The sequence below is a fragment of the Panulirus ornatus genome, chromosome 27 (assembly GCF_036320965.1).
Source record: "Panulirus ornatus isolate Po-2019 chromosome 27, ASM3632096v1, whole genome shotgun sequence".
Lineage (NCBI taxonomy): Eukaryota > Metazoa > Arthropoda > Malacostraca > Decapoda > Palinuridae > Panulirus > Panulirus ornatus.
Window position 1 is genome coordinate 710,187 of NC_092250.1, and position 27,207 is coordinate 737,393.

Sequence of the window (27,207 nt, forward strand, 5' to 3'; positions counted from 1 at the left end):
GTCCATTGAATATCTCGAAGTCGTAAAACCCTTTACTTCTTCAGATTTTTTTTCAACATCATATCAATTGATCATGAATTTAACCATGACTGTTCACCTAATAACCTTGCTTTAACTTTACATTAGATTTGTTAGTAATGTATCAACCATTTACGTTATCAAAGTTCTGGTGTACAATCTTTTAATTCAGCACATGCTGTAATCTGTTACAAGATATAAATTTGACTTATTACGCTAATTTTAGAAAGCACAAAAATCTTTATCTGTCTTTGCATAGACCGTGATCAACGCTCTCAACACGGGCGTAAAAGACATTCTAAATGCATACATTGTGGCACTTACAGACGCCTCCAGAACTTCACTCACAGAAAAAATTATCCATACCTCTTCGCTGTTTGTATATCAGGTGTATCATATAACTTTTCATGCTTTAAATTTTGTTGACGGATCCTATAGTAGTTTTTGGTGTTTTCATTCATATTGAGGTGTAATACATTGTCATGTAAGCTGTAGTTCACTGCTTTTTTTGCTCTAGATTTTAATTTCATTTTTTTTTACAGGTCAACTTTTTTCAAGTTCTCAGTTAGATCTTTCATGTAGGTGTTTTCCTTTGACTTTCAGGTGTCAGCTATCTTGACATCTCATTGACAGTACTTGAAACAATTTATGAATGACCATCAAATAAGTAAAACATTTATTGTGTTCACCATTAGAAATTAATTTTTGGGAAAAATCAGGATTATCTCAGCAGGTATGAACAAAGGAAAATTGGAAAATTGGCAGAACAGGAGAAAGCTGGACAAAAGTATTGGAAGATAGAGAAAAATGTACCTTAAAACCTCTTACTAATGGACTAATTAGGGAGAAAGGCATTCAGTTTGAACTCAAATTATGTTATAACCTGAATTTCTCTGTGGGTCGTTAGAAATTAGCCTTTTTCTTCATACTTGATAATTGTTTCTCATGTTAGCAAGGTAGACAACCATATGTACCATAAGCTACAGTAAATTTTGTCCTGAGCTAATTCTTTATGTAATAGGTAACCCTCCCCGAGGCTGGAGGTGTTCAGGGAGTAGCAAACACTATCCTGAATCAGAAGGAAATACCTCTAGGGGTGAATCACTTGGTCAGATATGGGGCACACGAGGCATAAACTGCTCATTCCATGATCATTTTTCCAAATAATACACTGTACGAGCTCATATTTGCCTCCTAAAAGAAGCTAATATAGAAGTTAGTTTCGTCACTTATGTTTTATCAAGTGCGGAACAAGCCGGATCAGCATTTGGAACACAGAATCATGGTTTCTTGCAACCTGTCACACATACCTGTATCCTAAGCATTTTCTGGCAGTTACAGTATCACATTTTCTGGTGTGGGTACAGTGCCTTCCGTACTAATGTTACTTTAGCTTAAAATAGTAGGCAGCCTACAGCTACTTGGTCTTTCATAGTCAGTGATGATATAAGGTGTTTTCTAAACGTTTGAGCATGTGCACTGCTGATAGTAATGTTATCTGCCATGGTGTAGTACATAAAGACAGGCCGTGTACCATAAAAAGCATTGTAATTGTGTGAGAAAATGGGCACGTAGTTTTATTATGTCTTGATCAAGTGTACATATGTCTTAGACTGGTGTGCAGTAGCCAAACTCGGGTTTGTTTGATCTTGAGGGTTTTGCTTAGATTATCTGTGTAGGGTATAAATGTTCAATAAATAGCATTACACAATTGAACTGTTGTAAATTGGTGTAAACATACATGTATGTGTGCTGGGAAAATGTTACATGTGAAAGAAATAATGAAAATATTTGTACTAAGGAGATGCAGATTAGGCTGTCACATGTTCCCTTGGTCCTGGCCTTAAGTTGAACAAACAGAATTAGCGTGGAACTAATGGACTGTTCCATTACATCCTAAATTCAGTGCATGAGAGCTGGAGATTAGATGTGTGCACCTAAGGCCCATGGTTGTTCTTAATGCTACCTCACTAAATCATGGAAGGCAGTTAGGTGTAAGAAAAATAGTTTGAAAAAATTGAGATTTATTATGTTGAATCCTGAGCTTGCTTTTGTTTCGTAAACATTTTCTTCTACAAGGTACTAAGGGATACATCTATTAATATCCATTGTAGAGAGTTTTCATGGTATGGTTTTATTTTACTTATTAAGAATCTAGTTTTGAATATGATTGAGTCATTATTACCTCTATTTTACTTATTGAGTAATTTTTACCTTTATTTTACTTATATGTGGTTGTGCATTGATTAAAAAATAGTCTTGTTTCTGGATGTCAGGCCTAGAGCCAGTCACAGCCAGAGAGGTAAATCCCAATACTAAAGTAAAATATAGAAAAAGCTGAACCTTTATTTATTATGGTTTAATTGGTCTTTTGAAAGTCACTAGTTAATGAAAGGTTGAAATTTCATTTTTTCATAAACTTTCACAGCTCCCACCATAGCAAGGTAGAAGCAGATACACAAATAGTTTCATTTGCACAAATCCACTCACGAGTTCTCATCAGTAATGCATTGAAACCAGAGCATGCCATCCTCAGCCAAGCCCTATATACTGTTCCATATACAGCATGTCATCCCATGTTTACCACATCGATCCAGTGTACATCTCTGCCCCTCTTGAATTTTCCAGCCTTGTTGCCCAAAGCCTTCACTCCATCCTTTTTCCTTCTTGATCTATCCCTCCACCTTTTTCCCGTCACTTTTAACAAGTAAAAATTTTTAGTCTTTCTTCGTTCATCCTCTCCACATGTCCAGACTATGTCAGAGTACCCTGGTCAGCTTTCTCAATCTTGTACACTCTCATCCCTGATATGATGAACCTGCCTTGCACCACATACCAGGTATTGTTCTCAGACATTTCATTTCTAGCATGGCCACCCTCTTCACTTCAAACATACCCATCTGTGTCCTAACAGACACTCCCTCACACTCTACACACTCCTTTCATTGCACATAGTACCTTATTCCCCTCTCCAACCCTGTGACTCACTTCATCCTTCATTGTTCCAACCACTGCCTTGTCCACTTCCATGTATGTATAGCACTCCACTTCCTCCATCCCCTTCCCATTCATTCTAATACTCAAATCGTCATGCTTCATCCCTGTGCTTCACCATATTACTTTGCTTTGAAATTACATCATCTTCAAATAGTTCTTGAAATTCCTTTTCAAATCATATCTTCATATTTACTCAGTTTAAGAATTGTTTGCATTTTTGCTTTAGACATAATGAACTCGGAATGCTATAGTGTGCACTTCAGATGCCTAACATTTTGGGGAACGGACTAGCACTAAGACCAAGATCGAAACGAACATATTTACAGTAAAACTATATCTGCTTTTTTCGATTAGTCAGTTGAAGAATTTGGAAAACAGATTGTAGCATCACCAGTGATTAGGAATTGAAAATTAAAGTTTTATGAAGCAAGATTTATTTGCTGATTTGCATTTGTTTAGATAAATATTTAGATAAGTGATGTACTGTAGATGTATTTGCAGTTTAATGTATGCATTAGGAGAGTTATTAGAGGTATCTGAAATCAGCATTCTGACAGTTTACTGCATTTCGTTGGGATCCTAGCACTTTTTCAGTTTTGAACATCAGCTCTTGAGAATTATATGGTTGATAAGGCATGTTGAAGGTCATTGGTGAAGAGGGAATGGAATGATACAAGAAAGTTGTGCTGAAACATCCATTTATTGTTTTCTTGTATTTTGCGACTACAGGATTGACTGCTGATGCACGTGTGCTGTCACGGTTTATGAGGACTGAGTGCCTTAATGAGCACTTTGCCCATAACCAAGCTTTGGCCCTCAATAAGCTCATGGAACGTGTTGGTGCTAAAATGCAGATTGCCACTCAGCGTTATGATAAGAGGCCTTATGGTGTTGGACTTTTGGTTGCTGGCTATGATGTAAGTATTTAATACAAAGTTTGATTTATTTCCTTCTTTCTACAGTATCCCAATTACTGATACTACCTGCTTGGGTTTGAGGGTTAGTGACAGCTATGTAGTGAGCCAGCACTAACCCTCTTTATTTCTTAAAATATACGGGGAAATGTGAGTAAGACACTTAGAAATTAACTGAGTTTTATTAGTTATTTAGGATTTAGTGTACATGAGATAGATACAAATCCTGCATCATTCTAGAGTCCTTTTGCAAATTTAATGGAGCACACTCTCTTCACTTGATTGTAACATATTCATAGTGGCATTTCTGCATACATGAATGAAGAATGTTCCTTTTATCATAATCTTTTGCGTATTTATGTATTTAACTTTCATTCGTGCAACTCAAGATATACTTCCTATGTTGCAAGCATAAATCTACCCTAATCATTCTGTTATTTTTTCATACTTGGTTGCCTTTTCCTGCATTAGCAAGGTAGCACCAGGAACAGAGAAACAAAGACCACATCCACCTGCATCCATTCTCTAGCTGTCATTTGTGATTTATAATTCATTTATAGGTAGTAATTGGTAGGCAGCCAATGACCATGGAGATATATTACTAGTACTACCCGCCTGGGTATCAGGAGGGTTAGTGACTTCTGTTTAGTGAGCCAGCTCTTTAGTGGTTGTCAAGTTGAACTCCTGTGACCGAGGTCACTGTCTTTTCTTTCTGCCCCAAACATACAATCTCTCTTTGTCATGTGTAACTCCTGACAACACTTAACTCATGCAGCTCGTTTTTCATATCTAGATTTTTCCCGCAGTGAGCACTATGAGCTAGCCCAGCCCATTGGCAAAATGGTAGGAGTAGTAGGTAGGAGCATTAGGTTGAAGTAGTAATCATTAGGAACACTAGACTTGCCCTCTGCCAGTGGTGTGTTAAGGGTGAGGTACTATAGGCTAAGAAGCGGCACTGGAGTTCTTTATGTATGGAGACTTTGTTGCCATGGCCATCCTTTTGAGGGAGTTCCAATTGGAACAGGCATCAGAGACCTTATTGTTACCCAGGACTTTTCTAAACACTCACGTTTCCTGAGGCTGCACTACTTCTAGTGGTAGGGAAAGTTAGAGTCCTTTGGAGTGATGAGTTGTTGGACAAAACTGTGCTGTCAGTTTTGCAACCCCACCATAGTAACTTTTTCACTCGTCACTCGCAGTGTAACCTCTTTAAGACAGAACCTTAATAATTTTGCATGCATAATATGATGACAATAAACTGGAGCTCATTACTGAATAACCTTACATTATTTCCATAGTTCGTTCCATAATTCTATTTAATTTGCAGGAAGATGGACCTCATATCTACCAGACTTGCCCCTCTGCTAACTATTATGACTGCCAAGCCATGGCTATAGGTGCACGTTCTCAGAGTGCTCGCACTTATCTTGAACGTCATATTGAGGAGTTCCGCGGTTCTACCAGGGAACAGCTTATTCGCCATGCTTTACGTGCGCTCAGGGATACTCTTCCCAATGATGTAGAACTCACCAATAAGGTATCAGTATTTTTTCGTCTATTAGGTTTTGTACCCATTGCAAGATCAGCAGATGTTTAAATAATTTATTTTTAGACATTCCAAGTTAGTGTTGATATTATTGTTTATTATTGGTACATAGTATGGAATGACATGTACGAGAAAGTTGATAGTAAGTGCAGTTTGATTGGAAGCTGACTAGGTTTGGTTGAAATGGTTAGATAGATACATACATATCATTTGAGGTGTTCATGCATCAGCAAGAGTAATAAGACCATATGAAACCCCCCTTTTAGTCTAGTCAGGCAGGCTCTTAACTTCCTGATTCTCGACTGTATATCTTATATTACAAAGCAAGCTATCGGACTCTGGTCCTCAGCAGCAAATATGTTCCTCTTATGGAAAGATTAAATCTTTTATAAGAAGGTTTCGTGGGTGTTGTCTAACCTTGTTTTGTTTTATTGTTTGTGCAGAACTGCAGCCTAGCCATAGTGGGTAAAGGTGAGGATCTCAGTATATATGATGATGATGACGTGAGTCCATACCTGGAGGGCCTGGACCAAGAAGAACGGCGGGGAGGTGCTGGAGGAAGTCGGGAAGCTCAGCCACCAGCTGGTGATGATGAGGCAGCAGCTAGTGCACCCCCACCTCCACCAACAGAGGATCAACCACAGGTTGTGAAGACTGAATGAAGACGATGATGATCGTCAATAAAATATATAGGGGTGATGTAATGTACTAGCAACAATATGGTAATATTAGAGAAGAGGAGGTTCAGGATTTCCTCTGCATAGAACCTGAAAGAGCAGTGGAAGATACATGTCCAGGGGATTTATGTGAGAAATGTAACTTTAATGGGTGGTTAGGGGACAAGTGGAAGAGGGAGTGCTGTATGAAACTGATCTCGTGTCCTAATGACAAATGTGAAAGAATATGTAGATTGTGTTGTGTCAGCAGACCTGATTGTTGCTAGTACAAACTTTTACATAAATATGTTCCTTAATATATACATTATTCAAACAAAAGGAAGACATGGTAGAGAATAGAGAAGGAATATGATAGGTACTCATGGACGATGTGTTGTCCTGGAGAGGGGATGATATGAGATTTTTCATATCATTGATAGTTATGTACAAGTTGCTTTTATTGTATAGAAATACGAATTATAAAACGAGAAGGAAATAAGTTGAGGAAATGAGAGTATGTAATTTTCAAGTTAAAGAAAAAGCCAAGGGGATCTTGACTGTATGGGGTCCAATAAGAGAAAATAAGAGCAGTATAAAGCTCTTTGAAGAGTGGAGAAGCTTGGGGTATATGGTTGAAGCAGTGAGTGAGAAGGTCGAGTTGAGGTAAAAATATCATTGAGTGGATCAGGAAAACGTATACAAAAGCATGGAAAGCTTGCTTAGGTGCCTGATAACTGGATGAGGCAGTTATTGTACCATTGTCTTTGTATACATGTTCTTGATGCTACATTGTGAAAGGAGGAAATATCAGGTTATAAAAGTTTTTAACTTTCCAAAAGGAACAGAGAAGGGGTCAGGTGAGGATATTCCCTCTAAGGCTCAGTCCTCTGTTCTTAACACTACCTCGCTAATGCGGGAAATGGCGAAAATGTGTGAAAAAAGTTATAATTTGATTTTCCAGGTTTTTTTTTTTCATACTATTCGCCATTTCCCGCATTAGCAAGGTAGCGATTTTCCAGGTTTATACCTAAATAATTAGTTTGCTAATGTATAATTGAATAAGTCCTTAACACTAAATAGTTTTTACTTGCAGCAGATAATTCTGTATAACCAATCATTCTTTTTACTTGATTCACAGCCAGCACAACAGGTAAAAGTTTATATCAGTATTATCCTTTATTTATGTGTGTGTATATATATATAGTTGGTAGGCAGCCAGTGACCAGGGAGGTATATTACCAGCACTACCTACCTGAGTATTGGGAGAAATAGCGACAGCTGTGTAGTAAGCCTACTGGCATTCTGCCCACAAACATACTATATTTATCATACATAACTCATGCAGCTCATTCTTTGTAACTATATTTTCCTGCGGTGAGCAGTATGTGAAGGTTGGTCTGCGGCAGGGGTGTGTGATTTGTTTATGGTTGATGATGTAGGAAGTAAACATGAATCTTGGAGAGAGGCAAGTATGCATTCTGTGGGGGATGAGAGGGCCTGCCGTTTGGCAAAATGGTAGGAACAGTAAATAGTTGTAGTAGGTAGGAGCATTTAGGCAGAAGTATTATGCAGAAACATTAGGTAGAAGTAGTAGGTAGGAGCATTAGATAGAAGTAGTCATTAGGAACATTAAGTAGGAGCCTCTGCAAACACTGTGTTTGACGTGTTCTCTGCCAGTGGCCTGTGAAGGCTGAGAAGCAGCACTGGAGTTCTTTAGTTATGGAGACTCTATTGCTGTGGTCACCCCTTTGATGGAGTTCCAATTGGAACACGCATCAGATATACAGATAGATGGATTATACCTGGTAAGTTGTATAGGAGGGTGTTGATTGAGATGGGGAAGGCATGTACAGAGCATCAGATTTGGGAGGAGCAGTGTGGATCAGCTATTTATCTAAAAAATGTGAGAAATTCTTAGAAAAACAGATGGATTTGTATGTGGCATTTATGAATCTGGAGAGCATACGAGAGGATTGATAGAGACGCTTTATGGAATGTCTTAAGAGTATATGGTGTAGGAGGTAAGCTGCTAGAAGCAGAGAAGTTTTTATCAAGGGTGTTAAGTGTGTGTGAGTAGGAAGAGAGGAGAGAAGAGTGAATGGTTTCATGTGAAGGTTGGTCTGCGGCAGGGGTGTGTGATTTGTTTATGGTTGATGGTGTAGGAAGTAAATGTGAATCTTTTAGAGGGGCAAGTATGCTGTCTGTCGGGGATGATAGGGCCTGGGAAGTGAGTCAATTGTTACTAGCTGTGGATATAGCACTGGTGGCAGATTCACGTGAGTAACTGCAGAAGTTGGTGACTGAGTAAAGAAAAGTGTTAGAAAGAAGAAAGTTGAAAGCGAATGTTAATAAAAGGAAGGTTATTCAGCTTAATAGGAGTGAAGGACAAGTTAGCTGTGAATTTTTTGGGTACCTGGTAGTGGACATGGTAGCAAATGGAACTGTGAAAGTGAGTCATACAATGGCGGAAGGGGTGAAGGATCTATGAGTGCTGAAGAATGTGTGGAAAGAGAGAACATTATCTTGGAGGGCGAAATTGGGCATGTTTGAGGGAATAACAATACTGTATGGATGACAGAGCATGGTCGTGTGGAGGAACGTATGAAAGTCAGAATAAAGATTTCTGCTTTCTTATAGACTTTATCAGATATTCTATCTATCTCTGATGCCTGTTCCCTTCTGGAACTCCCTCAAGGGGGTGACTATGGCAATAGTCTCTCCACAGTGAACTCCAGTGCTTCACGCTTAAGAAGCCAATGGCGGAGGGCAAGTCTAACGCACTGTTCGCAGAGGTTCCCACCTTGTGTTACTACTGACGACTACTATCTAATGCTCCTGCCTGAATGATCCTATTTACTTCTATCTATTGCTCCTGCCAGTTTGCCAAAGGCAGGGTGAACACATGCTCACCACAGGAAAATCTTGAATTTATGAAGAATGAGAATGAGCTTTGCAAGTTAAGTGTTGTCAAGTGTTATGTGTAACAATAAGATATTGTATGTTTGTGGAGAGAATGCCAGTAGTCCACATGTGAGGAGTGGAACCTGACAACCTCCTGATACCCAGGAAGGTAGCACTGGTAATGTACCTCCGTAATCAATGGCTGCCTACCAACTGCTAGCCACCAGATATTATAGAAAATGAATGCCCATCATAAGTCGTCTTTGCCTTGTACCACTTCCAGAAATTTCAGCTATTCTGTTTGTGAAGACCTGGATATTGTTGAGATAATATGTTTATTGATGATATTGTTTATTTCCTCATTCATCCTCCCTTTGCAATATTTACACCTTAATTTTCTGTTAAATACTGCAAATAATTTTTTTTAAATATTGAGCATCTAGTCATAATTAAATTTAGTAATTATAATTTTCTTTTTTCAGGGCGATTCTATGGAAACTGATTAAGGATCTGCAGTGGTCTATGTGCTGTTTGGATTTTTTTTTCTGGATATTTGTTATCATTGACCTCCAGCTGCATTATTTTTTGAAGGTGAAGTGTGATTCATAACTCGCCCATATTGTCCAAAATATTTTGTCACTGTTAACTACTGAACTTGTGGGGAACTTTTTTGTTACCACAGCATGGAACTTTTGAGATTCCATATTAAAATATAATATTGTAAGTTCTTTTTTAATCCACCCTCCCAGCATATTTGTTCATGGTATGCACTTCCATCATATTTTTTTTTTTTACCACTGATGCCAAGAATCATGTGTTCATTGCAACCATTATGTATTTGGTTGAATGATAATTTCAGAGGAGCTGAGCACAGATTACAGAAAGTAATGTGCATACAGGAAAGATGAAAGCATAATATTATGAAATATTATAGACTGGTATGGATATCAAACTAAAATCCCCTGCAGCATGATATTTTCTGGAATCTGTGCCAACAGGGAGGGCCTGGGGGTCAAGAAAGAATATGACCCCCATATCTCCTGCATGCTTCGACGGTTTCTTCACAAAATGTAGTTTTATCCGTGGGTTGGGGGGTCAAGAAAGATTATGACCCCCATATCTGCTGCATCCTTCGACGGTTTCTTCACAAAATGTAGTTTTATCCGTGGGTTGGGGGGTCAAGAAAGAATATGACCCCCATATCTGCTGCATCCTTCGACGGTTTCTTCACAAAAGGTAGTTTTATCCATGGGGTGGGGGGTCAAGAAAGAATATGACCCTCATATCTCCTGCATGCTGTAGAAGGTAAACAAGAGGGTCAGCAGTGGTGGCTAGAGATCTTTCCTTCCTAAATCATTTTTCAAAACAGGGGTGTAGCAAGGAGCCAAGCAAGTCTCTTTCCTCATGGCCCCAGTCTTCTGTTCCTGGGTCTGTACTGCAGAAGATGGCAAACATCTACGAAAGAAAGAAAAATTACATAAAATTAGCAGAATTATAGGATCCACACGAAAGATTCCCTGTACACAAATCAAAGGTATGATGCCAAAAGATTATTACAGGCATACATGAGTGAAAAAGTGTTGGGAGCATATCTTTATGCTTGTTTCCTACCTTTGCAACATGATGACAGAGAAGAACAATGGCCTCATTTATTTTCCAACTAGCTTGTATGATGCTTCAAAACTAGAACCCACCATCTACGGCCAAGCTTCTCTAACTATTCTATGGTTTACCCACGCTAACTCCAACCATACATTCTGAAAATATCAAAAAAATGCAGTTAATAGAGTTCCGAGTTATTTTTCAGACCAAAATAATTTTATGTCAATGGTTAATGGCAGATATTGCAGGTAATATACTTCATGTTAATTTTTAGGCCAAGAAACTGTTTCAAAATCAGAATATAATATACTCAGAGATAAAATGAAATACTCTACAAATACTTCTTGTGGCTGAAAGATACATCTTTACTGGCTAGCTGCATGCTATCTCTGTTTGAAGAAACACAAAAGAATAAAATGGCATAAAATGAAGGTAATACACATTCAGTGATAACCTAATTTGCTCTATAATGTTGCCTAAAGCTGAAATATAGTTAATGATTATGAAATATGTAAGACATAATTATTTCAAAGCCAACAGAGAGCAAACATTTTAAAAAAAAATTATTGTAATTATTTCATTGGTAAATTACGGAGCTTAATTGGTCCCCAAAATAACACTGTGACCCCAGAATCTTATTCAGCACAAAATTTATGACATATTGACAATGTAAAGCGATTATATGTAAGAGGAAAAATGAGAAACGGGTGGGAATGCCAGAATATTTTACAAGCAAAGACAATTTTGTTTCAGAACTGGCATACAACTTACTAAAGGGTTCTTTACCTTATGTAATAATCAAAAATATTCCATAAAGCTTCTAAGGGCCAAAAGATGATGATTACTAATATGAAGCAAATTATAATGAGATATTTCTTTTCATACTACTCGCCATTTGCCAGCGTCAGCGAGGTAGCGTTAAGAACAGAGGACTGGGCCTCTGAGGAAACATCCTCACCCAGCCCCCTTCTCTGTTCCTTCCTTTGTAAAATTAAAAGAAAAAAAAGAGAGAGGAGAGGATTTCCAGCCCCCGCTCCCTTCCCTTTTAGTCGCCTTCTACGACACACAGGGAATACATGGGAAGTATTCTTTCTCCCCTATCCCCAGGGATAAACTGTACTAATAATATCATCATTATTATTGCCAGTAATTGTTGATATCAATGATATTTTTTTCTGCTTTTATAGTAACAATATTCAGTAAAATAAGCAACCTTTATCTCATATAAATATAGAGAGGTAATACAGTATATATACATATATTTTTTATTTATTATACTTTGTCGGTGTCTCCCGCGTTGGCGAGGTAGCGCAAGGAAACAGACGAAAGAATGGCCCAACCCACCCACATACACATGTATATACATACACATCCACACATGCACATATACATACCTGTACATCTCAATGTATACATATATATATACCCTTTATGCGTGTTTCCTACCTTTGCAACATGATGACAGAGAAGAACAATGGCCTCATTTATTCACACACATTTTCCAACTGGCTTGTATGATGCTTCAAAACAAGAACCCACCATCTACAGCCAAGCTTCTCTAACAATTCCATGGTTTACCCAGACTAACTCCAACCATACACTCTGAAAATATAAAAAAAATGCAGTTAATAGAGTTCTGTGTTATTTTTCAGATGAAAATAATTTTATGTCATTGGTTAATGGCAGATATTTCAGTTAATATAGGTCATTTAATTTTCAGTCCAAGAAACTGTTTCAAAATCAGAATATAAGATACTCCGTGATAAACTAAAATACTACAAATACTTCCTGTGGCTGAAAGATAGTAAATTATTATCAAATATATTAAACAGTTTTTTAAAGCTTATCTACAAAATTTAATGGCTCCAAAAACAAAAAATGTGCCCCAAAATCTTATTCAGTATGAGATATAACCTATATAGAGATTTTAGAACAATTTTTTCCAAGGAAATGGCACATCTGCCTATCTAGATCTTTGACGCCCATTCCCTTTGGTAACTCCCTGAAGGGGGTGGCCAAGGGAAAAGAGACTTCATGATCTCCATGAGTGTTGAACTCCAGTGCCGCTTCTTAGCCTTTAGTGGCTCACCTTAACAGGCCACTGGCAGAGGGCAACTCAGTTCACAGTTTTCAAAGATTCCTACCTAATGATCCCACCAACTAATTTTATCTAATGTGTCTACCTAATATTCCTTCTAATGCATGTACCTAACATTCCTTATCTACAACTTCTATCTATTGCTCTGACCATTCCACTAAAAAGCAGGGCTAGTGAAAAGCCCTAACTGTAAGAAAATCTAGTTGCGAAGAATATGTTGTGTGAGTTAAGCCTTGTCAAGTATATGTGTGACAAAGAAAATGAATGTTTGGACAGAATGCCAGCAGTCCAAGTGTAGGTAAAAACCCTCTCAATACTCAGATTGGCAGCACTGGTAATATACCTCCCTGGTCGCTGGCTGCATACGAACTACTACCTACAACTTACATATGTGTTACTGAGTAGACCATTCGCAAGATCCATGAACCAGTCAAGTGATTTCAAAGGTCACAAGGCAATGTACATACTGAATAGGCTATCTATATCTCTAAATAGCCAAACAGCAAATCCTTTAAAATATGCTACATCGGCATCTTTACTGGCTAGCTGCATGCTATCTCTGCCTGAAGAAACACAAAAGGATAAAATGGCATAAAATGAAGGTAATACACATTCAGTGATAACCTAATTTGCTCTATAATGTTGCCTAAAGCTGAAATATAGTTAGTGATTATGAAATATTTAAGACATAATTATTTCAAAGCCAACAGAGAGCAAACAACTATGGAGCAAACATTTTAAAAAAAAATTATTGAAATTATTTCATTGGTAAATTATGGAGCTTAATTGGTTCCAAAATAACACTGTGACCCCAGAATCTTATTCAGCACAAAATTTATGACATATTGACAATGTAAAACTATATGTAAGAAGAAAAATGAGAAACGGGTGGGGAATGCCGGAATATTTTACAAGCAAAGACAATTTTGTTTCAGAACTGGCATACAACTTACTTAAGGGTTCTTTACCTTATGTAATAATCAAAAATATTCCATAAAGCTTCTAAGGGCCAAAAGATGATGATTACTAATATGAAGCAAATTATAATGAGATATTTCTTTTCATACTACTCGCCATTTCCCATGTCAGCAAGGTAGCGTTAAGAACAGAGGACTGGGCCTCTGAGGAAACATCCTCACCCGGCCCCCTTCTCTGTTCCTATCTTTGGAAAATTAAAAAAAAAAAAGGGGGGGGAGGATTTCCAACCCCCCCACTTCCTTCCCTTTTAGTCGCCTTTTATGACACACAGGGAATACATGGGAAGTATTCTTTCTCCCCTATCCCCAGGGATAAACTGTACTAATCATATCATCATTATTATTGCCAATAATTGTTGATATCAATGATATTTTTTTCTGCTTTTATAGTAACAATATTCAGTAAAATTAGCAACCTTTATTTCATATAAATATAGAGAGGTAATGCAGTATATATACATAAATTTAATATCATACTTTGTCGCTGTCTCCCACGGTGGTGAGGTAGCGCAAGGAAACAGACGAAAGAATGGCCCAACTCACCACATACACATGTATATACATACACGTCCACACACAAATATACATACCTATACATCTCAACGTATACATATATATATACATACACAGACATATACATATATACATCTGTACATAATTCATACTGTCTGCCCTTCTTTTTCCCTCTTAATCCCCCAAAAGAAGGAACAGAAAAGGGGGCCAGGTGATGAAATATATTATCTATAATTATTTGAAAGCTTAATATCAGAACCTAATGATTTCATCACTCTGTGACCAGAATCTTATTTAGAATGAAAAATATAACATACATGTAATGAGATTTTGAAAAACAAAATAAAAATGCAGGTTCACATTACCTTTCACTCCAAACAATGCTTCAACTCAAGAATCTTAAATATGAGATTTTACGATGTTCTGGAAAAAAGTGAGAAAGTTCACAGTATTTTTCAAGTCAGAAACTTTTTGAAAATTTGAGTATAACAATATGCTTCTTTACCTTAAATACTAATCCAAACATTCCATAATGTTCCTTAAAGTTAACAAATAGCAAATAATACAAATAATTATGAAACATTGAAAATTTAGATATTCAAAGCTTAAATTCATGACTTCATGGCCCTAAAAAATTATTCTGACCCAAGAAACTTCTTCAGCATTAAGAATATAATTAATACATAAATTCTAAAGCAAATCTAATTTTTGAAGAAGAATGACAACAGATACACTAATAGTTCACCGTATCTTTCATGCTACAAAACTTTTTTATTTAGAAATTGGAATATAACATAACAGAATATTTATTTGTTTGTGAGAAATACTTAGAAAAGCAAATGGATTTGTATGTAGCATTTATGGATCTAGAGAAGGAATATGATAGAGTTGATAGAGATACTCTGTGGAAGGTATTAAGAAAATATGGTATGGGAGGCAAGTTGTTAGAAGCAGTAAAAAGTTTTTATCGAGGATGTAAGGCATGTGTACGTGTAAGAAGAGAGGAGAGTGATTGGTTCTCAGTGAATGTAGGTTTGCGGCAGGGGTGTGTGATGTCTCCATGGTTGTTTAATTTGTATATGGATGGGGTTGTTTGGGAGGTGAATGCAAGAGTTTTGGAAAGGGGGGCAAGTATGCAGTCTGTTGTGGATGAGAGAGTTTGGGAAGTGAGTCAGTTATTGTTCGCTGATGATACAGTGTTGGTGGCTGATTCATGTGAGAAACTGCAGAAGCTGGTGACTGAGTTTGGTAAAGTGTGTGAAAGAAGAAAGTTGAGAGTAAATGTGAATAAGAGCAAGGTTATTAGGTACAGTAGGGTTGAGGGTCAAGTCAATTGGGAAGTAAGTTTGCATGGAGAAAAACTAGAGGAAGTGAGGTGTTTTAGATATCTGGGAGTGGATTTGGCAGCGGATGGAACCATGGAAGCAGAAGTGAGCCATAGGGTGGGGGGAGGGGGCGAAAATTCTTGGAGCGTTGAAGAATGTGTGGAAGTCGAGAACTTTATCTCGGAAAGCAAAAATGGGTATGTTTGAAGGAATAGTGCTTCTAACAATGTTGTATGGTTGCGAGGCGTGGGCTATGGATAGAGTTGTGCGCAGGAGGGTGGATGTGCTGGAAATGAGATGTATGAGGACAAAATGTGGTGTGAGGTGGTTTGATCGAGTAAGTAATAATATGGCAAGAGAGATGTGCGGTAATAAAGAGTGTGGTTGAGAGAGTAGAAGAGGGTGTTTTGAAATGGTTTGGTCACATGGAGAGAATGAGTGAGAAGAGAGGATATATATGTCAGAGGTGGAGGGAACAAGGAGAAGTGGGAGACCAAATTGGAGATGGAAGGATGGAGTGAAAAAGATTATGAATGATCGGGGCCTGAACATGCAGGAGGGTGAAAGGCGTGCAAGGAATAGAGCGAATTGGAATGATGTGGTATTACTGAGTCGACATGCTGTCAATGGATTGAACCAGGGCATGTGAAGCGTCTAGGGTAAACTATGGAAAGTTCTGTGGGGCCTGGATGTGGAAAGGGAGCTGTGGTTTCGGTGCATTATTACATGACAGCTAGAGACTGAGTGTGAACAAATGTGGCCTTTATTGTCTTTTCCTAGCGCTACCTCGCATACATGAGGGGGAGGGGGTTGTTATTTCATGTGTGGTAGGGTGGTGATGGGAATTAATAAGGGCAGACAGTATAATTATGTACATGTGTATATATGTATATGTTTGTGTGTGTATATATATGTATACGTTGAGATGTATAGGTATGTATATTTGCGTGGGTGGACATGTATGTATATACATGTGTATGTGGGTGGGTTGGGCCATTCTTTCCTCTGTTTCCTTGCGCTACCTCGCTAACGTGGGAGACAGTGACAAAGCAAAATAAATAAATAAATAAATAAAATATTTCTTTAAATATGAAGCATATTTCTATGAAATCTACTGTAAATTCAATTACTTTGAGGGTTAATTTCTAATTTTAATGATTGAACAAGAACATGCTGACCCCAGAAGTTTATTCAGCATAAAAGGTATGAACTATAGATATTTTAAAGCAGATTTATGAAGAAAAACAACAAAAAAGGCAGGTAAGACTCCAGGGCATTTTTCTGACTAAAAAGACACTTTGTCTTACATTACAAAAAGAACTTCTTACCTTATTCAATAAACTAAAAAAATCTATAAAAGCTCCTATGGCTGACAGATGGTGAATAACATAAAGGAAAATATTATGAAATATATTAAATGTAGTTTTCAAAGCTTCCTTTCATGACTGAAAAGTCCCATAACATCAATTTGTCTCCAGAATCTTAATGAGCATGAAAAATATAACATATGTACAGAAATTTTAAAGTATATCTTTTTTTTTTTTTAAAGAAAAATGATGGAAAGTTTACAAGGAGAGTTATTCTATGTTGCTCCCTCGAGCTGACAAAGAGTGAGTAATTATTTAGCAAACAAAAATATTTCAAAGCTTAATGACAATTAAATGGTCTCAAAATAACATTTAGTGTGGGAAATCTTATTCAGCTTGAAAATTATGAACTATAGAGATCTTAAAGGAGATGTAATCTCTGAAGCAAAATGGCAAAAAATGCATATGACGGTAAATTTTATGTTAAATTTTTTTTATTTTGAACTGGAATGTAATGCAATAAAAGGTTTTGTATAATATACATAACCTAAGTTATTCTATAACGCTCCCTTGAGCTGATAAGTAATGAATAACCATAGAAATTTTTAAGTCAAAGTTTAACTGCAGAAATTAATGGTGTTAAAAAAACTAAAGGACTTTAGAATCTCATTCATTATAAAAGAACCTCCCCTAAAATGATATTTTAGAGTTTCTTTAGTACCAGTTCTGAGCTGGAGTTAGCCCTCACTGCCCTCTGTCAACCTATATATTCTGAATTTTTTTTTTAGAATAAGTAAGCCTACAGAAGGGTAGCAGCAGGGTTGGGCAACCTTAACACAGCTGTGACAACAGTTGCTGTTAACGAGATGTCAATTTGACTACCCTTCACAACCAGTTTCATTAATGCCATTCATTTCCCCCCTCCAATGTCAACTGCACCCCACACAACACATGATTACCATATTCATTAGTTTGAAAAAGAAAAAGCAATGGTTAAATTAAAAGTAAATTTGAATAGAATTTAGTTATGTAATAAAGAATATACCACAGAAGCTGCAGCTACTTCCATACCCAGTGAGGAAGAAATGTATACGAGAGGCCATTTTTTCTGAATTTTGATTATTCATTATACCCAAACTTGTGCAATTCTGAGTAACCAACAAAGATCAGGGTCTGAAAATCTCATCAGATAATCAGCCATCTTATATTAGCCCCCTTGAGCCCAAACTAAAATTCATGCAATTTTGACATCAGGCTTATTTGACTTCCTATAATTTCTCAATGCAACTCTGGGTTAGTAAGCTCACAATCTCAATTTTCTGTTATGCCAAATGGATTCTTCTGGCTGAATACAGGCCACGTAATGCAATGATTATATGTAATTATCACGATGGCCAGGTTCAAAATTTGAGCAACAATGTCAAAGAGAAATAGCAGGAAATGTTGATTAAGTGTTCCTGACCCATGACAAAGCACCACCCGGCAATACATCCATTCCACAGTCTCCTGTTCATACCTGTAGCTTTAAAAAATGCAACAACCTTTAAACACTAAACCTAGACCTAATTAAATACTATCTATCTGAAAAGTGATGGTCTTTGCTCTGAGGAGGATAAGCTTACAAAGTCCTGGTATAAGAAGTGATCAGAAGACTTCTATCAGACTGCCATCATGAGATTGAAGTACAAATGGAACTCCTGCACTGCAGTTGGTGATGATACCTAACTCAAAATTGAGAATCTTTAGTATGCCATACTTTTACACCCAAGATGTATGACTTCTGACATCCCTTCATAAATATATATATAGATGAATAAATAAGATACTGGGGTCAACGTGCTGTCAATAGATTGAAGGAAGGCGTGTGAAGCAAACTGTCACTTTAAACTTCTTTTAAGGACTTTATGAAGTTCAGATCTATGACATCACTGTGATAAAATTCCGTTATGTAAATAATTAAGACCAGCTTCACTGGGCACCAGTTACATAAGTGAAGAGATGATAATTTGTAATTATGATGAAAAGATTTGAATCAGCTGTGTAAAGACATGTGGGGGTATGCTGTGGGTGGTGGTGGAGAGAGATTATGTGGGTGGTTAAGGTGAATTAACCTAGGGGTATATAAGCCCAGCAGAATGACCCCCAACTCAGTAGGTTGGTTCCTAGTGGGTTGTGCAGTGTGCAGGCAAGAGCAGCAACCAAGTAAGTATCAAAAATGGATACATACATATGTATGTGTGATGGCCTTTGGACAGCATACTACCATCATGGTCCTAGTGTCACTACACCTCTCTACAAACACAAACACCCTCCCGACTAACGACTCATACGAAACATGGCCACTACTTTTGCAGACTTTCCTGAAGATGTTTAGTTGGCTGGGATGTGGGCTCATCAGGCTAATCATGTCAAGCTACTACCTCCACCTAGCAAAAATCTTTTAACAATTTAAGAATCTTAAGGCCAAGATAATTCTAAGACCACATCATTTCTCAATGTTTGAGGATGGTATAGCCTCTAGCCCAAGAACCAGTAAGAAGAACTGTGGGCCTTCAATGCCAGCTTGAGTCTTAAAACTTTGGGTAAAAATCTAAAGAACATAAGAATGTGGCTTATCAAATCTTGAAAAGTCTTTACAAGTTTTTGAAAAAAATGAAGTAAAGTAGAAATATGATGGCTTGAATGCATCCCAAACAAAATCTAACAGTGTTTGACTCAGAGTTTCCAATATGAGGAACTTGAATTTATATTTCTGACTGAAATACACTCCAAAAGATGAATTTAGTGTCACTTTAAAGTAAAAATCATAAAGTGAGGTATGCTTCATTACATTAATAACAAAATTTATAGTTATATATAACTAACTGCAGAAGCTGGTGACTGAGTTTCGTAATGTGTGTGAAAGAAGAAAGCTGAGAGTAAATGTGAATAAGAGCAAGGTTATTAGGTACAGTAGGGTTGAGGGACTAGTCAAGTGGGAGGTAAGTTTGAATGGAGGAAAACTGGAGGAAGTGAAGTGTTTTAGATATCTGGGAGTGGATTTGGCAGCGGATGGAACCATGGAAGCGGAAGTTCTGGGAGCGTTGAAGAATGTGTGGAAGTCGAGAACATTATCTCGGAAAGCAAAAATGGGTATGTTTGTAGGAATAGTGGTTCCAACAATGTTATATGGTTGCAAGGCGTAGGCTATAGATAGAGTTGTGCGGAGGAGGGTGGATGTGCTGGAAATGAGATGTTTAAGGACAATATGTGGCGTTAGGTGGTTTGATCGAGTAAGTAATAATAGGGTAAGAGAGATGTGTGGTAATAAAAAGAGTGTGGTTGAGAGAGCAGAGAGGGTGTTTTGAAATGGTTTGGTCACATGGAGAGAATGAGTGAGGAAAGATTGACCAAGAGGATATATGTGTCAGGGGGAATGAGGAGAAGTGGGAGACCAAATTGGAGGGGGAAAGATGGAGTGAAAAAGATTTTGAGTGATCGGGGCCTGAACATGTAGGAGTGTGAAAGACGTGCAAGGAATAGAGTGAATTGGAACGATGTGGTATACCGGGGTCGACATGCTGTCAATGGATTGAACCAGGGCATGTGAAGCGTCTGGGGTAACCATGGAAAGTTCTGTGGGGCCTGGATGTGGAAAGGAAGTTGTGGTTTCGGTGCATTATTACATGACAGCTAGAGACTTAGTGTGAACGAATGTGGCCTTTGTTGTCTTTTCCTAGCGCTACCTCGAGCACATGAGGGGGGGAGGGGTTCTTATTTCATGTGTGGCGGGGTGGCGATGGAAATGAATAAAGGCAGACAGTATGTATTATGTACATGTAAATATATGTATATGTCTGTGTGTATATATATGTATATGTTGAGATGTATAGGTATGTATATTTGCGTGTATGGACGTGTAGCTATATACATGTGTATGTGGGTGGGTCGGGCCATTCTTTCGTCTGTTTCCTTGTGCTACCTCGCTAACGCAGGAGATAGCGACAAAGCAAAATAAATAATAAAATAAATATAACTAACATCTTTTTTCTTTATATCGTCACGTACTTTTTCCCTCATTTTCTTATTTTTCTTTACTTTTGCCATGCTCCTTCAATGAGATCTACGATGAAGACTTCTGTGTACCTTGAACTGTGAATGTTGCTGCTGGCTGACTGACTGGTGACAATCAGCCCTTGTGTTGTTGGATGATGACCTAGTGTGGCAGGATAAAGATGTCCTTATGTTGGCAGGATGGTGATGTCATCAGCAGCAATGATGGTAATGGTGGCAGTGGTGGCTACAGTTGTTGGGGGATCCAGTCTGGTCCCCAGGCCACGCTTGGATACACTGGACTGTGGGGACACCACCATGAAACCTGGGGAGAGAGTTGTCGTCCAGTCCCCCAATTTTCCACAGAATTATGACGTTAACTACAGGTAAAGGCCTTCTATCTCCACTTACATTTCTGTTATTTTTTGTTTCCCCACTTCCAAGTATGACCATTTGTTGTCATCCCCAAAAGTAAGACATTTGTTGCTCTTTTCATCTCCAGGTATAACCTCGTAAGTACATTACATACCTTGATATCTTCAGTCTCTAAGAAACACTGTTACTTCAGCTTATATAGTCAAGGGCCTAAAAGACACTGATTTATACGCTGAAGAACCTCTTATCTTTGTAGCATTACTTACGCCTTGTAGTTTTCTGTTTGTCTGTCTGTCTATAGCTTTTAGACCTCCTTCCCTTGTAACCTGTATTGTTTTTCTCCATGTCTTTTTTCCCCAGGTGTCAATATGAGATCACTTGCGAACCCATGAAGTCCACATACTTGGAGTACAGATGTCCTGTCTTTGAGCTGGAGTCTTCGCCAGGGTGTAGTGCTGATCGACTAGTGGTTGCCTCTCATGGTTCCCGAGAAGTGTGAGTCCAAATCCTCGTGTCTTCAATGTACACACTCTCAACATTCTTTGATTTACTCTATTTTTCCTGTCCCAGACCACAATAAAGTGTTCTATCCCCCAATTTGGCTTACTGTTCAAGTAAGGCAATGACTAAAGAGGAATTTGAAGATTTAATTTTTTTTCATTGATTGTACAGTGTGCTCTAGATGTCTCAGGATATATAAATTTATTCATTGTTCATTTATTCATTATACTTAATCGCTGTCTTCCGCGTCAGCAAGGTAGTGCAAGGAAACAGACGAAAAATGGCCCAACCACTCATATACATATGTATATATATATTTTCATAAACACACACACACATTTATATGAACATGCAGGAGGGTGAAAGGCGTGCAAGGAATAGAGTGAATTGGAACGATGTGGTATACCAGGGTCGACGTGCTGTCAATGGAATGAACCAGGGCATGTGAAGTGTCTGGGGTAAACCATGGAAAGTTTTGTGGGGCCTGGATATGGAAAGGGAGCTGTGGTTTCGGTGCATTATACATGACAGCTAGAGACTGAGTGTGAACGAATGTGACCTTTGCTGTCTTTTCCTAGCGCTACCTCGCGCACATGCGGGGGGAAGGGGTTGTCATTTCATGTGTGGAGGGGTGGCAACGGGAATGAATAAGGGCAGACAGTATGAATTATGTACATGTGTATATATGTATATGTCTGTGTATATATATGTATACGTTGAGATGTATAGGTATATATATGTGCGTGTGTGGACGTGTATGTATATACATGTGTATGTGGGTGGGTTGGGCCATTCTTTTGTCTGTTTCCTTGCGCTACCTTGCTAACGCGGGAGACGGCGACAAAGTATAAAATAACAGAGAAGGGGGCCAGGTGAGGATATTCCATCAAAGGCCCAGTCCTCTGGTCTTAACGCTACCTCGCTAATGCGGGAAATGGTGAATAGTATGAAAGAAAATATATATATATATATATATAATTTATTTATCCAATCCATTCAAACAAACCATAACTTCTCACTTCTATTTGACAATGTGAACCACTTGTCACTATATCTTAGCCATATACCACTGAGACTAGTGATCTTATAGGGTGAGATCATAATTAAGGTGTATAAAACACTGGGGTTTTGGGTCTCCAGTTACCCTAGCCATGTGAACTGGACCTATATAGTAGAGGGACCTAAGCCATGGGCAAAATACCAAGTGACCCTGGTCATCACCTGACCATACGTCACCAGGTCTAAGCAAATGGTTGACTCTGTGTTTAATGCGTCTCTTCCTCTCTGTACCTGCAGGAAGTGTGGCACAGACTCCCCAGATGGGACCATCACCTCTGATGGGCTGGACACGTCTTACATTCTTCAGCAATGGCAACACCGTCGCCAAGGGCTTCCGTTGCTTTATCTGGTGCCATGAACAGACCACCACCGTTGTCTCCACCACACCAACGACCCCTACCACACCAACGACCCCTACCACACCAACGACCCCTACAACACCAACGACCCCTACCACTCCAACGACCCCTACAACACCAACGACCCCTACTACTCCAACGACCCCTACCACACCAACGACCCCTACCACTCCAACAACCCCCACCACTCCAACCACCCCCACTACACCAACGACCCCTACTACACCAACGACCCCTACCACACCAACGACCCCCACCACTCCAACCACCCCCACTACACCAACCACCCCCACCACTCCAACAACTCCCACCACTCCAACAACCCCTACCACTGCAACCACCCCCACCACACCAACCACTCCTACCACTCCAACAACCCCTACCACTGCAACAACCCCTACCACTGCAACCACCCCCACCACACCAACCACTCCTACCACTCCAACAACCCCTACCACTGCAACCACCCCCACTACACCAACCACTCCATAGACTGCCACCAAGGCCAAGTATTACACCCGACTCTAACCCTGTCATGACCATGTAATGGAGTAGTTCGAGTAACCAGTTTCCTATAAAGGAATACCTCTGACTACCATATCCAGAGCCTTTCCATAAACCCAAGCCTTCTTAAACCACCAACATCTACACAGGAAAAAAAAAAATGGCCATTAGTATCATTATAATCTTATAACCTAAAAAACCCTGGAAGGCTAACAATTGAAATGTTAATGGTGTGTGTGTGTGAAAATAATACAGCATTTAAAATATATTGTCACCTTTCCATTTTTTTCCACTTATAAATCACTTAAACCCTTTTAAAACTATATACTGTAAGATGAAACTGAGACGTGGAAATGTGAGATTGACAGAATGGCTTCTAAGTCCTTATTTGCTAGTTAATCAGTGATTACATGATGGGCTCTATTAATCAAACTGAGTGGTTTACCGAATGATGAAATTATGGTCTAGGAAGCCACCAATGGTGTGGCGTACAAGAACTTGCTCACTCTCCTATACATGGATATTAATGATTTTTTCCCTAATGAACATATAGTACCGTCACTTGTCACTTGGGTCACATAAGTTACTTAAAAACTGAATTCAAAAGTGCTCCAACTACATTCTTCAAAAACATATGTATGTGTTTTCTATGTATGTTTGTGTGTGTGTCGGCCACACACACACATATAAGTCTTTCACATCAGCTACTCCCACTTGCCGAGGAAAACCTAAAAATCCACTTTGAGTTCTTGTTACTTCTTGTCATACTTATGATAATCAGTTTATACTTTTTTCTTCCATCCTGAGCTGGATGAGCTGTACACTCTCGGCTCACACCCACAGGGCTAACATACACCCTCTCACTTGGCTTAGCCACGGCTTCCAGCTCACTCTCATCTATAACACTATCTCGGAAAGCAAAAAATGGGTATGTTTGAAGGAATAGTGGTTCCGACAATGTTGTATGGTTGCGAGGCGTGGGCTATATGGATAGAGTTGTGCGCGGAGGAGGATGGATGTGCTGGAAATGAGATGTTTGAGGACAATGTGTGGTGTGAGGTGGTTTGTTCGAGTAAGTAATGTAAGGGTAAGAGAGATGTGAGGAAATAAAAAGAGTGTGGTTGAGAGAGCAGAAGAGGGTGTTTTGAAATGGTTTGGTCACATGGAGAGAATGAGTGAGGAAAGATTGACCAAGAGGATGTATGAGTCAGAGGTGGAGGGAACGAGAAGTGGGAGACCAAATTGGAGGTGGAAGGATGGAGTGAAAAAGATTTTGAGTGATCGGGGCCTGAACATGCAGGAGGGTGAAAGGCGTGCAAGGGATAGAGTGAATTGGAACGATGTGGTATACCGTGGTCGACGTGCTGTCAATGGATTGAACCAGGGCATGTGAAGCGTCTGGGGTAAACCATGGAAAGTTCTGTGGGGCCTGGATGTGGAAAGGGAGCTGTGGTTTCGGTGCATTATTACATGACATGTGTATGTGGGTGGGTTGGGCCATTCTTTCGTCTGTTTCCTTGCGCTACCTCGCTATCGCGGGAGACAGCGACAAAGCAAAATAAAAAATATATATATATATATATATATATATATATATATATATATATATATATATATATATAAACAAGCTATATGGTATTGGTGCAACCCTCCGTTTTCATTACGGGGGCAAAAAATGCAGTCGCGTTAATTGGAAAGGGAAATAAAATGATCAGTCATAAAAGCTGCTCAAATAACGTCATGTTAGAAATCAAATTACGTAATGAATGACGCATCACAGCGATAAATACGTTTTCTATGATGAAGAGCTACGGTGGGGGGAGGGGGGGCAAATGCCCACAGCTTTGGGAAAAACAAATGCACAGCGAAACAAAGCGAAATGGGCCCCGTTCAGAGACATATAGAGAAATCAAACACTAAACAAAGGTCATGGAAACACGCGGGTCAATGAACCAACAGAGCACAAAACTCAACACCACAGCTGAGGGGAATCTAACCCCATCTTGTTCAACTGGAATAGGGTCGAATCTCACTACATGGGAGAAGTATGTTATCCTCCCTATAGACGATATCGTACTCGGTGGGTTGTTATTGTTACTCACAGGTTGCGGGAGGAGGGTAAACCTTCGTACCCCATAAATACGATGGCGAGTGACAACATGAGAGCAATTTAAATATTCGTAATGTGTGATCGTAGTCAAATATACGTAATGAGTGGAATTTTTGCGTCTTCGTATTATGTGAGTCAATGGATTAATATTACCAAATACATAAATCACTGTACAGAAATTGGAGTCAATTTGCCATTTTTGAGAACCCCCAAGCCACTGTAAACAAAGACACAGCATCGTACATTCAGTATTTGTTATTGTACATATGGAATTTAAGTCATCGTATACGTGTTTAGTAATGTTCACGAGGCACTAAGTCTCCATACCCTTGGAGTGACTAGCGTACAAAAGAAAATCATCGTACACCCGAAGCTGTTAGTGGGCACACACGAGATAAAACATCGTACACATGGGGGTTGTTAATGTACACGAGGACGTAAGTTATCGTACACCCGAAGATGTTAGTGGGCACACACGAGATAAAACATCGTACACATGGGGGGGGGGTTGTTTATGTACACGAGGACGTAAGTTATCGTACACCCGAAGATGTTAGTGGGCACACACGAGATAAAACATCGTACACATGGGGGTTGTTAATGTACACGAAGAACTAAGACATCGTACACATGAAGGTTGTTGATGTACACGAGGAACTAAGACATCCTACACATGAGGGGTTGTTAATGCACACGAAGACGTAAGTCATCGTACACTGGAAGCTGCTCGCTCAAAAGACAACATCGTCGCACGTACGGCATCGCGCCATCGTACAAAGGGATGCAAAGTTACCGTAATCCGACACGTAATCTACCGCTTCAGTATCGCAAAATCATCGCATTTAGAGGGATTTAAAAAAAGAAAAAAAAAAACGCCGCTCACGTTACTCAAAATGACAAATTGATTGTAACATCATACCTTGGGCGACTTACACCACGTTATTTAACCTATATAATTCACACAAATCCAGTCTCAAAACTGGGACAGGCCAGCCCAGAGCAGTGGGCGGGAGATGGTAGTTGGAAAGACGTATCTGGTATGGGTCGAGGGTGGATGGAGGGATGGGGATGGAGGGATGGGAGGAGAAATGGGGGAAGAAAGAGGAGGAGGAGCAGCAGCAGCGCCCAGCCCACGGAAAAGTGGGGGTGTCAGTGTCGCGCCAGCCACGGTGGGAGGAGGTTGTCCATTCGCCAGCCGTCGCTCCCCGCCCACAGAAACTCCCGTGTCGTCTTTCGCCTCGCTTTGGGTTTCAGTTTTTTTTAAACGCTTAGAAAACGGTGAATGGAAGTCAAGTGATGCTATTCAATTTTCGTGTTTTGGTGTTTCATCATGTATTCTTGTGCCCAGAACTGAAGTGCCTATGGTGGTTTACGAAGGGATATTTCGCGTTTGCGGACAGTTCAGTGGAGAGT

The 27,207-nt window shown here is 39.1% G+C and overlaps 2 protein-coding genes and 1 long non-coding RNA gene across 3 annotated transcripts in view; 2 read left to right on the forward strand and 1 right to left on the reverse strand.

The window, feature by feature from the left end:
• The first annotated feature begins 390 nt into the window (after positions 1 to 390).
• LOC139757514 (proteasome subunit alpha type-1-like) lies at positions 391 to 9,756 on the forward strand. Its single transcript, XM_071678027.1, has 6 exons — positions 391 to 406; positions 3,745 to 3,932; positions 5,257 to 5,466; positions 5,919 to 6,119; positions 7,270 to 7,281; positions 9,515 to 9,756. Exons 2-6 carry the CDS (start codon positions 3,780 to 3,782, stop codon positions 9,536 to 9,538), a joined length of 600 nt encoding a protein of 199 aa, XP_071534128.1. The 5' UTR covers positions 391 to 406; positions 3,745 to 3,779; the 3' UTR covers positions 9,539 to 9,756.
• Positions 9,757 to 10,796: 1,040 nt separating this feature from the next.
• Positions 10,797 to 27,207, reverse strand: part of LOC139757515 (uncharacterized) — a 66,998-nt gene continuing 50,587 nt past the window's right edge. Inside the window, exons 4-6 of the long non-coding RNA XR_011714647.1 lie at positions 14,588 to 14,645; positions 12,081 to 12,236; positions 10,797 to 11,023 (exon numbers count right to left, since the gene is read on the reverse strand). This is a non-coding gene — a long non-coding RNA (uncharacterized lncRNA). The remainder of the gene's footprint in view (positions 11,024 to 12,080; positions 12,237 to 14,587; positions 14,646 to 27,207) is intronic.
• On the forward strand, positions 18,978 to 23,319 carry LOC139757512 (tumor necrosis factor-inducible gene 6 protein-like). Its single transcript, XM_071678024.1, has 4 exons — positions 18,978 to 19,056; positions 21,087 to 21,272; positions 21,622 to 21,756; positions 23,059 to 23,319. Exons 2-4 carry the CDS (start codon positions 21,088 to 21,090, stop codon positions 23,177 to 23,179), a joined length of 441 nt encoding a protein of 146 aa, XP_071534125.1. The 5' UTR covers positions 18,978 to 19,056; position 21,087; the 3' UTR covers positions 23,180 to 23,319.

Coding starts and splice junctions, on each gene's coding strand:
- LOC139757514 (XM_071678027.1), top strand. CDS start 3,780: ATGAGGACTGAGTGCCTTAATGAGCACTTTGCCCATAACCAAGCTTTG. Junction 3,933..5,256: donor TTTTGGTTGCTGGCTATGAT/GTAAGTATTTAA, acceptor TTTAATTTGCAG/GAAGATGGACCTCATATCTA. Junction 5,467..5,918: donor ATGTAGAACTCACCAATAAG/GTATCAGTATTT, acceptor TTGTTTGTGCAG/AACTGCAGCCTAGCCATAGT.
- LOC139757512 (XM_071678024.1), top strand. CDS start 21,088: ATGGTGATGTCATCAGCAGCAATGATGGTAATGGTGGCAGTGGTGGCT. Junction 21,273..21,621: donor AATTATGACGTTAACTACAG/GTAAAGGCCTTC, acceptor TTTTTTCCCCAG/GTGTCAATATGAGATCACTT. Junction 21,757..23,058: donor TCTCATGGTTCCCGAGAAGT/GTGAGTCCAAAT, acceptor CTGTACCTGCAG/GAAGTGTGGCACAGACTCCC.